This window comes from Nannospalax galili, unplaced genomic scaffold (genome assembly GCF_000622305.1).
Source record: "Nannospalax galili isolate Female #2095 unplaced genomic scaffold, S.galili_v1.0 scaffold63, whole genome shotgun sequence".
Classification (NCBI taxonomy): domain Eukaryota; kingdom Metazoa; phylum Chordata; class Mammalia; order Rodentia; family Spalacidae; genus Nannospalax; species Nannospalax galili.
This window is the reverse complement of record NW_008355272.1, coordinates 1,710,735-1,723,043: the sequence shown is the minus strand read 5'-3', so window position 1 is coordinate 1,723,043 and position 12,309 is coordinate 1,710,735. Positions and strand designations below refer to the sequence as shown.

Genomic DNA, 12,309 nt, shown 5'->3' with positions numbered 1-12,309 from the left:
GGGGGAAAGGAACATATAATCTATAAATATGACAGTTACACTGTGGTTTCAAGTTACACTATTTGTTTTTTTTTTTTTCTTCTTCTTCTTCAGGAACTCTCTATGTAGACCAGGTTGGCCTCTATCTCACTGAGATTGGCCTGCCTCTGCCTCTGAAGTGCTGGAATTTATACTTTAAGAAAATCAATTATTACACATTTCCTAAAGTTGAAGCATGTCCATCTTATATGAACTTAGATTTCATGCAAATCACATGAACAAGTAGATCAGTAAATTTGGGTCTCTGGAAAATTCTTGAAATAGATCTTTCTATATTCTACCTGATGTTTGCTTGCTTTTCCCTCCAAATATTGCATGTAGCTTCATGGACCAGTCTGTAGTTTAACCATTAGGCCTAACGGCTCAAAAAGATGTCTACCCCCTACAGTTAATAAGCTTGAATATGTAGTCAATCCTAACATTCTTTGTTTTGCCCCCTACTTCTCAATAAGTATCCTGTTATTCCATTATGTACTTCGATTTTCTTTCAAGCAAAGAAGTTGGCATAGTTAATGTTACCTTTCAGATAAAATGATTAATGAATAATTAGCAGGCTCTCTTGAACATCACTCACTAAAAGTCTTTAATTGAAACGTAAATGACTCCTGTAAGAAACCTTAGTCAAATTTCAGCAGCATGGTCATTTCACCACATGGAATTCTCAGATAGTGTATGAAACCATAATAGCCCCTGTCTTCTTACTCAGCTCACCATTTAACTTCTCTAGCTCTAAAAAATAATAGTAACAATCTTTTGTTTGTTTGTTTGTTTTCATTTAGTATAACAGAAGAGAACTATAATTTCCTGCCACAGAGCCCTTCCAAAAAGGATTTTGAAGGAAAGAGTGGAACAAAAGTTAGTCGGACCTTCAGCTACATCAAGAATAAAATGTCCAGCAGTAAGAAGAGCAAAGTAAGTATCTTCTGGGCATTCTTTGTATGCCCACCCTCAATCACCTTTTAGCCATCAATAAGTTCCTGTCATCACCTGCATATACCCCCAAACTATCTAAATGCTGGGGAGATAAATGGAAATAAATTTAGAGGTACTCTGAAATAGTCCAATATTTGAAAGAAAATAACAGTAATACAAGCAGCAACAAGAGGCATTGCCGCTTTTACTATATGCCAAGCGTTTCCCATATGTCACCGTATTTAAGCCTTTTAGGAACCCCGTGAGATACTGGTCTTTATCCTTTCTTTAGGGAGTACTCTGTTTAATGTGGAAAAGCTCAAACCCAGATCTTTTTGGTCTCTTCCCATACACTAAACTACAATGCATAGATTATTAAGTCAGGTTTAAAAGTCAATGGAAGGATTGTATGCTAAGATCAAAGGATTGAAAATACATGTAATAGTTGGGTATAGAGGGAAGAAAATCATGCCACAAAAAATTTTACAAGACTGACTTAGATCTATTTCTACTTAGGAACATTTGTAGTATAGCCTTTTTAGAGCTTAAGAAGTTAAATTAAGATATGTAAACCCAGTCTTAAAACTTAGTTGTAATTGCATGTTCATTACAGGATTCTGTAAAACATGAAATAAAAATTCATAAGCCTACATAGAAATAACTAGTCCCAATATTTTTATTTATTTTTAATATTTTTTCCAATATATTTTATTTTTTATTTTGTGTAGATTAGTGTTTTGTGTGCATGTATTTAAGTGAACTGTGTGCACACAATGCCTGCAAAGATCAGAAGAGGACATCAGATCCCCTAGATCTGGAGTCATAGGTGGTTGTGAGCAGCCATGTGGGTGCTGGAAACAACCCAGGTCTTCCTCGAGAGCAGCTAGTGCTCTTAACCCCTGAACCATCTTTCTAGTCCCTTTCCAATATATTTTAAAAAGAAAGAAATGAAGTTAACTTACTTATACTGATTTTCAAAAGTAAATCAAATCTATTTTCATTTCAAATTAGTGGTATGTACTCCTGTATACCTTCTCATACACAGAAACAAACGAACAAAAATTTTAAGTTAGTTTAAAAAATTCAAAATCAGGGATCTTTTTCAGGAAATTGCTGAATATATCTGTAGTGTATATATACATAAATAAAAATGTGTATACGTATACATACAGAATTACATACTTTGAAGTAAACACTGACTTCAAGAGCATTTTTATAAAAATGTACCCCCGCCAAGCCTTTCAGGCTGTCATTAAGTGGGCTGATGGAAATACAGCCAACACACCTTACCAGGTTTGTTAGCTCTGTTACTGAGACAAATTGCCTGAGGTGGTCAGCTTCATAAGGAGGAAAGATTGATTTTGGTTGCAAAGGTTTCCTAGCCCTGCTGCATTGGGCCTGTAATAGCATAGCACCCCATGGTCATAGCATGTGCTGGAAGGCAGCTTTGAGAAGGGGCTAGGGCTGCACAATCTTATCATATGTGTACACCTTAGGAAGTTAATTTCTATCTACTAGGCCCAACTCCTGTATGTTTCTCAACCTCTGAATAGCGCCATAATCTAGGAGCAAGCACAGGGCCCTTGGGGAGTGTTTACCAGCATGTATTAGTTGCTTTTCTGTTGCTGTGATAGAAACACCATGACCAAGGGAACTTATAAAAAGAAGAGTTTATTTAGCTTATGGTTCCAAAGGGGCAACAGTCCATCATGGTTGGGAGGCATGGTGGCAGAGGTGGCTGGAGTAGGAACAGAAGCTAAGCACTCACATCTTCAAGTAGGTACAGGAAGCAGAGAACAACTGGAGATCTGACAAGGCTTAAGAACTCTGACAAGGCTAAGAACTCTATAAGCCTGCCCCCAGTGACATGCTTCCTCCAGTATGGCCATACCTTCTAAGACCTACCAAAACAATAGCACTAACTGGGGACAAAATGCTCAAATACTTGGAGCCTATGGGGGACATTCTCATTCAAACCACCATACCAGCCAAGCCATGATACCAGATTTTGTAAATTAGATCTCTTTTACAAAATAATATCATCATTACTCAGAGGAATTTTTTGTTGTTTTTGTAAGACAGGGTCTGTGCAGCCCCAGCTGGCTTGGAACTTGCTGTGTAGAGCCAGGCTAGCCTCAATCTCCCGGAGATATGCCTGCCCCTACCACCTGAGCACTGGGATTAAAGGTGTATGCTACCATGCCTGGCTCAGAGGAACTTTAATGATGAAACCCTTACACTAAAAAATCTGTTTTTTCATTATTTCTCCTACCAAGTATGGAATGGAGAGTTCAGCTAATCATTTCTAGTATAATCGTTTGTATAAATAATAGCTTTGGGTCTGGAGAGATGGCTTACTGGTTAAGAACACTGGCTGCTCTTGCAGAGGACCCAGGTTAAATTCTCAGCACCCACATGGTGGCTAACAACCATCTGTAACTCCAGTCCCAGGGGATCTGACACCCTCTTCTGGCTTCCTTATCCATTGCACAACATAGGTATACTTACATACATAAAAGCAAAAGACTCATACAGATAAAAATAAACATTAGCTTCATAATTAAGCTTGTTTTAGAATTTAAAAAAAAATAAAGTCAAAGAGGATAGAATGCTTACCAGTATCCCACTTAATTGGCAGTGATAAAACAAGATCTGTTCTGCTTATTCTGCTTACTTGAATGGTTATTGATACCAACAAAAAAAAATACCCTTGGAAAAAACAATGTAAATTAGCCTTGTATTATTGAGTGGGTTCTATATTTTCAGTAGTCTGCAAGGTATTTATAAGCTTTGAAAATAACTAAAACTCACAGTCTTAACCTTGAAAGAATTTTATGAATCTAATTTGGATTATTTGGAAATGTTTCTCTTGGTGGTTTTGTTTTCAAACTATACAATCTTATCTTCAAACCAATATACAAAATTATAAGACCAATAAGGAGTAGAATTTTCTTTCTATCCGTAGCATAGATTTTATTTTATTTTGGGTTTTGGTTTTTTGGGACAGGGGTTCCCTGTACTATTACCTAGCCTGGAACCCACCAGAGTGGCCTCCATCTCCCAGACATCCACATGCCTCCACCTCCTGAATGAGTGCTGGGATTAAAGGCTTGCACCATCATGTCTGGCATTATGGATTTTCTTGAACCACATAGTGAATATTATGTGTGCATACTGAATAAGCTTGTTGAGGAGGTAATGCAGACTTTGAAAAGTTAATGTATTAAGACCTAATTTAGAAAGTGGAACCTGACCTTCAAAAAAAAAAAAAAAAGACTTACCCCAACTTCCTTATTCTGTAAACTAAAGTACAGTAAAGTATTTCACGTCTCAGAGCTAGATAAAATTCAGGGAGACCTGTTTGTGGTACAACTTTTTGACCATAGTACTTGTCTTTGCATGCTGACTCTTCAGCAAAATAGTTACTATATGCTGTCTTTTTTCTTTTCTTTCTTTAAGGTGTTTGTTTTAGTCTCAAAAGTACTAGAATTATCTAAAAGGGAGGAATGGGTGATGAGACAGAACAAGAAAAAAGACTGTATTAGAGTGAAACATGTCATCACTGTTGAAGTGTACCAGTTGACCTCTCGCCTCTGCTCTTCTTCTTAGTCAAGATGACAACACTCTTTTGCAATTGAGCTTGGTTCCTCTTTCAGAGGTGGCTTCAAGATATTTGATCTTTGAGGGCCATGCTGTCTCTAACAATGGACACTCAAAAAATTGCAAATTCATAGCTTGGATTGCAGTTCATTTCCCTTTATCAGATGTTTAGAATGCCCCAGTGACCAAGCCTATGATTAGCATGTCATCTTTATAGTTAGTGGTTGTTAGCTAACTTTTAAGTAATATTGCTTTAGAAGCCACTGTAGAACATTGTGACTTAGTATAGGCAAATAAGAGGGGAAATTGTCATGTATCTACAGTACCACAAAAATAAATGAATATTAATCTTTTTCTCAAGTGCTGAATATTGTTTCCCATACTGTTTTTAAAAATTGAAAGTGGGCTGCAGAGATGGCTCAGCAGTTAAAAGCACTTGCCTCTCTTACAGAGGACCAGGATCCAGTTCCCAGCATCCATGTGGCAGCTAACAGCTGTTTTTAAAAATTGAAAGTGGGCTGCAGAGATGGCTCAGCAGTTAAAAGCACTTGCTGCTCTTACAGAGGACCAGGATCCAGTTGCCAGCATCCTTGTGGCAGCTAACAGCTCTCCATAACTCCAGTTCCCAGGGGATCTGATGCCCCCTTTTTGCCCCTGGGGGCACTGCACACATGTGGTACATGTAACATAGATCCAGACAAAACACTTGTACACATAAAATAAGTAAATAAAAATCCTGGATTCTGAAGTCATGCTGACCTGGAATTTTTTAAAACATGAAAAAGATACTGTAGATAAATTTTCACTTTTAACTTGTTTGGGGCTTTTTCCTTTTGTTCTTCAACCTTTGTTTCCCAGTGCTGTACATTCTAGGTTCGTGTTCTACCACTGAGGTATATCTGCAGTCCATGGGTTTTTAAGACAGGGACTTGCTGTATAGTTTCAATTGGCCATGAATTCAGAATCTCCTGCTTCTGCCAAGTGCCAAGGTTATTAGTTTTTTTCAAAAGCATCTTATGAGAGATCATCTCATCTTGTTTCATTCAGCTACTAATATATAGCCACACCTACTTCTTTTAAAGGAGAAATTTAAGCATTTACTGAATATTATAGTGATACCTATAATTTTTATTTGAGACTTGTTTGGAAATTTTTGCTTTCTGTATAAGTAGGTTGTATATGTATTTATATGAAAATATCAGGGCTGGAGAGATGGCTCAGTGGTTAAGAACACTGACTGTTCTTGCAGAAGAACCAGGTTCAAATCCCAGTACCCACATGGCAGCTAACAACTGTCCATAACTCCAGTTCCAGGGCATCCAACAGCCTCTTCTGTCCTCAGCAGGCATTGCATGACATGGATGCACTTACTTACATGTGGGCATAACACTGATACACATAAAATAAAAATAATAAATAAAATTTTAAAAAGATAAGAAAAGAAGTCAAACATTGTGGCGCATGCCTTGAATCCCAGCACTTGGGAGGCAGAGGCAGGTGAATCTTTGTGAGTTCGAGGCCAACTTGGTCTCCATAGTGAGTTCCAGGACAGCTAGGGCTACAGGGAAACCCTGTCTCAAAAAGACAAAAAGAAAAGAAAATAACACAGATATATATTCTACTTGTGACCATCAGCAGATTTAAATATTCAAAGCAGCCCAAAGCTATCAGGCAACAAATTGTTCACATTCCTGGATAATAATGTATTGCCTTAAAGCACTAGGCATTTGTGTATATAATTTTTAGATAAGAAATTGAGTTACAAATCCTGCACATGTGCTTTTGAAAATTATCAGTAACTTGGAAAAGTTACCATATAAATATATTGCATGTTTTTTAGAAAGTTGAGGAGAGCCCAACCAGGAAGACTAGTAATTTCTCCTTCCTCACAGTATCTTTGAAAGGTAGTCCTGCTTGCTACTCAGTAAACTGTGCTTACTACAATTCTTTAAGCCCTCATATGCATAGTGCTCACCTTTATAAAGGAGTGATCTTTAAACCACTGATTCTCTTTTTTCTATTGCTTTCAGTTTTTTACTATTTTATCATTTTTATTTTATGTGTATGAGTGTACTGTGTGCACATAGGTGCACCCGTGTTGTGCAGTGATCGAGGAAGTCAGAAGAGGTCAGATCCCCTGGCATTACAGACCATTGTTAGCAGCCATGTGGGTGCTGGGAATCGAACCCGGGTCCTCTATAAGAGCAGCCAGTGCTTTTAACTGCTGCCATCCCTCCAGCCCCTTAAGTTTTCAGTTTTTCAAAGATAACTAGAAGATACTTAGAAGTGTTCTTAGTTAGACTCAAAGAAGCTATTTTTTGCATTCAATGCATTTAATTCCTGTTCAGCTCTAATATACTACTTAGCTTTATAGCAAAACATTCGACTCCTAGTTTCTGTGCCCTATATAGAAAAGAAAGACTATACCCTTCATCCTTCCTAGGTGCCTGGAGAGTAGATTACTGTTTCCAAAGGGTTAAGTGGGTGCTAAATATAATTCTTTCATTTCTTCTTTTAATTAAAGATATGCACCTTGACAGCTATGTAATACCATCAGGTTTCCATAGTTGTTCAGAATGTACTGACTTCTAAAAATTTTAGTTACTTTTCTAAAAGGATACATAGGTTTAGAAAAATGAAAATTTTCATAGCATCCTAGTGTCGTTAGCATTTTCATTTTTTTAAATGCTCTAGATTCTTTTTCCACAGCACAGTAAAAGCATTTTGGCAGTTGTTACGTATAGATGAATCAAACTTCAGAAAAATAACCAGTCACCATTTTACAACATAGACAGCTTCACTACAATATTTTCTTATAAAAGTTTGCTTTATTATGTAAATTAGAGTTGGTTTTTAAGTAGATATGTCCCTTAACTTACAGTGTTAAAGATGTAGCCTTGGAACTAGAGAGCTGGCTCAGTGGTTAAGAGCACTCGATGTTCTTCCAGAGGACCCAGGTTTGGTTCCCAGCACCCACATGGCAACTAACAACTGACTGTAACTCCAGTTCTAGGGGACCCAGTGTCCTCTTCTGGCCTCTGCTGGCCACTTCATGTATGTGGTCCATTTATAAACATGCAGGTAAATACACACACATAAAATAAAAAGTAACAAATAAATTTTCTAAGGTGTAATCTCAATTCTTGCCAGATCTAGCATATTGCAACAGAAGCACTGTCAACACCACACCATATTCTGAAGTTCATTTTCTTTGCTTCCTGTGTCTTTTAAACAACAGTAGTTTGCTTTACCAGCAGTGTTCAAATAGTTAAGACTGCCTCAAGGAAGCAAGCGGCCTCAGCCCTCCTCCCTTCTCCCCTTTCTCAACCAGTCTCTGGCTTCCTCTTACGGTTTTTGCTAATGGCAGACCTAAACTACTGAGCTCTGCCCCTGCCGGCATGCTCCCCTCCTTCTGTGAGAGCACATTTCCTGGCATGGGGGTTGAATCATGTCAGTAAAATGGGGTCGGCTTCCTGAAGTTCCGCTCATAACAGTGCGATTGACAGGACTAAAACATGGGGAGGTAAGAGTCTAACTTCTTTAAAGCACTGAATTGTAATAAACAGAAGAAGCCAATGCAATTTGTTGTTTTGCTTTTGTCCTTGGAAGAACGAGTTTGGATTATTGCACTGGATGATAAAATTATCATTTATTCAATTTTAAAGAGTATTACAGTGCTTCAGAGAATAACCTAGCTACCATAGAAACTTGTAGGATTTTTTTTTAAATGTTGCCTCATGCTTTTAACCTTTCAAGAAAAAAAAAGTCAGTTTCAACTTAGCCATTTATGCATAAATAAATCTACCAGAATTTAGGTAAAGGAGTTACTTGTATAAGCTCAAATTTTGATCATTAGAAATGTGTGTATTTTAGCAGTTAGTAATTTTTTGTTCAGTGGAGTTTCCTGTTTTGTAAAGTGAAGTAGTTCCCCCCCCATCCTTTCTGTTTTTAATAGCTTAAAAATGTAGCAGTTTGACTTTTCAGGTTTTGTTATATGTATTTTGTTAACAAAGGATTTCACATGAATCATAGATGTGACAAATGCCATCATTTTGGTATACTGGATGAGTTTTCTACAGAAAGCCTGAAGGCTGAGTTCTCATTTGGTGCTGATCACTGCTTTGTGACCTTTGAGGACTCAAGGAACCTCTCCAGCTTCTGGCAGTTAAGTGTGGCAAATGAGAGCTGAGCTGTAGTCAGCCAGAACTAGGACAGTTCCAGTGTAAGCAGTTGTTGCTATGCACTCATAAATGCATTACTAAACATCTCTAAGCTTTGGTCTCCAGTTATATAAAATGGAGATAATGAGAACTCTAATTCATTGGCTTGTTCTGTGAAAATGCATAAATTACTTATTTTATTGTTGACACATAGTAACTATTTGGCATTTTAACTACTACTTGTTATCATTTAAATTATAAAATGGGAAGCATAATGCTCACTTTATGTACTTCAGAGTTAGTAAATCAATTTAGATAATCTCCACAGATAGCATTGACTATTTATGTTTAGTAATTGTGATCCATCACTTTGGGGAATTCATTTCTCAGATGTTTTTGTAGATTACAGTAATAATATGTGACAGTAAATGAAACTTGCCTCTATGAATTTTAGTGCCTCATGGTCCAGTCAGTTTGAAAGGGAATTATTCCATTGATCTTGATTAGTTAGCTGAACATTGAACAAAAAGTTTTGAAAGGACCTTTTATGGAGAGCATGCTCCCCATGATCTTGGCTTCTTAAAGCATGGTGTGAGCTGGAAGTATTCCTCACTGTTTTAGATAGTTCACTAAGTGTCAAGTACTCTTCAGTATTAAGTTTTTAAGGTTTAAATTATCCCTCTTGCTTGTGTAAATTCTGATAACCCCTCTTAGATTGAAACTGTCACATGAAAGCCTTCTGCTTTTGGTCTGCCTCCAAGATTGCTAGCATTCCTGTATTGCCTTGTAGTGACAGTTCTGAGCACTCTAGTAGTCAGAGCTTTTGCCTCCCAGCCAGACCCCCCTTACACAGTCTAAGCTCTCCTTTTCTGGTGTTCCTAAGCTCTGTTCTTGGCCCTTTTGTAGTCTCTTCAGTCACTAGAAAGCACCCAGTATAGTGGCTAGGCATGCAGTAAACATGAGGTGATGGTCAGTTTCCCTTCCCTCTTACAGGTGAGGGATGACCTTAGTAATAATAGAAGAAAGCTCTGCTGTGGAGATCACAAGATCTTGGGAAGCCTTGCTTTTCAAACTGGAGACACAGCTTGCTTTTCCTATCTCACTAAGACAGAGGAATGAATAGCTAAGCCTTGGGGATTTTTTTCCCTGGGTCCCAAGTCTTTTGAAAGGAAATGACAACTGTGGTAGCTAGCTTCAAGAGATAAAGAAGTCGTTTTGGGAAAGTTACTGACAAGACTTCTTGCTCTTGTCTTTTCCATACCTCTTCTCCCTGCTCTGCACTAGTTCTCAGGTTTTTGGTTTTTTTTCTTCCCACCTTAGGTTAAAATTTCCTTCACTACAAAAGATTGTATTCTTATGTTGTTAGGAGAGTAAAAAGCTGATGAAACTTATTTTCAGTTGAGGTATGAATAATTATTCTTATTCATTAAATGTACTGACTACGTGCTAGACTTTACATATATTGTCTCACCTTATTTAAAAAAATGACAAAATGTTTACCTATCCTTTGTTTGCAAATGAAGAAACTGGGGCTCAGAATTTTCCCAAAGTCCCTCTGTTAATATAACTTTGACCTGACTTCATTCTTCATTTTTAATGCCTGTGTAGTTTTCTACCTTCCTTCTTTTAGCAAGCTTTTGTCCTCATTTGAACACTGAGCCCAAGTTAATACCTAATTGTTATTCTTCTAAATTCTAATTATTAAAAGATACATACAAAGTTATTTAATAGTTCTAATCAGAGTGCAAGAGAAAATATCATAGAGACCCCTTACTCAGGAATATGCAAGTAATAAGTAAAAGAGAGGAGCCTCACAGTAATTTTTTACTCTGCATGATCAGCTTTCCTCTCAGGCTGATCCCAACATTGCCACCATCCTTTTTTCTTTCTAAACTGGCCCTAAATTCATTGCCTCCTATGTGGAGTATGTATGCTGTTGCTTACTAAGAACACCTCTTTCTGCTGCAGACTCTGTCCAGTGTCTGTTAGCATAAATAACCTCCGACTGTGCCACTACCACAACTTGTATGCTTTTTCTAATGGTAACTTACATGATCACACATTAATAAGAACACGTTTCTCAGAACATTGTTCCTCATTTTCTATCCGCAATAGTCTCCACCCACTGTTGACCACGTACCATCTGCATGTCCAGGTAAGGGGAAGGCCTTCCAGTGTTTAGTTAACTGTTGATTATTTTCTTTGGCAGGAAAAGGAAAAGGAAAAAGACAAAATTAAGGAAAAAGAGAAAGATTGTAAAGACAAGGAGAAAGATAAGAAGACTGTTAATGGTCACACTTTCAGTTCCATTCCTGTTGTGGGTCCCATCAGCTGCAGCCAGTGTATGAAGCCGTTCATGAACAAAGACGCCTACACTTGTGCAAGTAAGACATTCTTCTTCCTCTCATCAGATGAGGCTTTCTTACTTCAGGAAAGCTGATTGTTTCTAGTTTCCTGTCTATCCCACCCCTAATCTGTTCCTCATTTATGTGGAGAAGTAATCCTGTTTGTATTTTTCTTAAATATCAGTAAGGGAATTAAATTTGTTGTGTAACATAAAACCTATATTTTTTTCAGATGTCCCCAGTTTCAGATACTGTTTATAAGCCACTTTCTATTCCTGAAGTCTGTGACAAATCAGAACAATACATAGCTTCTGACCATAAAGCTGCCTAGATCCTTTGTCACATTATATACATTTATTTTTATATATCCCTTTCTGCCCCATTCAGAGGATCAAAATCAAGGCCTGGTATAGGCAAGCAGTCTTATTTCTGAGTTTATCCCTAGTCCTTGTATGATTATTTTAAAATCTGCTCCTTTGGAATATGCTTCAGCTATTTGCCAGCATTAAGTCATGATGGCTACCCAGCAAGAATGTCAGCATGTACACAAATGTTCCATAATGACTCATTACTGATCTGCTGGAAGTCACCTTAAAGACAAGTCTGTTAACTGAGAGTGGTCCCTGGCTTTGATAAGGTAATATCAAGCAAGAGTCAGTTGACTTTCTTAGTCAGTTGACAGGACTTAGATGACAAGTATCTTAGGTGTGGTGGGCCATCTGGTTTGTGCACAACTACTGAATTCTGTGGTTGCAACAAAAAAAGCAACCATAGAGACATGAGGAGAAAGGCTTTGTTTCAGTAAAGCTTCATTTACAGGCACTGACATTTACATTTGTGCATGTTGTGTAATATTCATCTTTTCAGTACTTTTCAACCATTTGAAATGTAAAAGCCACGTGTAGCTCATGTGCTATGGAAAAGCAGACAAAAACCCAGATTTGGCACACATATTATATTTACAAATCTTCTCTAAGGCAGTAATTCCCCAAACTGAGTCATTAAACTTATATAAAGTAATATTGTAAAGCATACTAAGATAAATCAAGGAGGCTTCCTCATTCAGAGATGACCACTCTGGAAATCAGCTAACCCAGGCCTATCACAATCAACCAGAAGGCTATGGTGATTTGCCTCCTATTATAGATATAACAAATCCAGACAAAAACGTAAGTAATTCAAAGGAGCACGTCTCAGACCTGATGTCATGTTGTCTTGTTTTCAGTAATTTGTATTGAGCATCCCAAGTAATG

General features: G+C 37.5%; 1 protein-coding gene across 8 annotated transcripts in view; it reads left to right on the top strand.

Moving 5' to 3' along the window:
- The window catches only part of Akap13 (A-kinase anchoring protein 13), a 370,808-nt gene that overhangs the window by 297,093 nt on the left and 61,406 nt on the right, over positions 1 to 12,309 (top strand). For all 8 annotated transcript variants that reach the window (XR_003846961.1, XM_029555684.1, XM_029555683.1 and 5 more), the window contains 2 exons: positions 819 to 951; positions 10,921 to 11,095. Coding sequence is in view for 7 of the 8 variants with exons in the window: in XM_029555684.1 (XP_029411544.1) it covers positions 819 to 951; positions 10,921 to 11,095 (308 nt within the window). In the remaining variant the exon portion in view is untranslated. The remainder of the gene's footprint in view (positions 1 to 818; positions 952 to 10,920; positions 11,096 to 12,309) is intronic.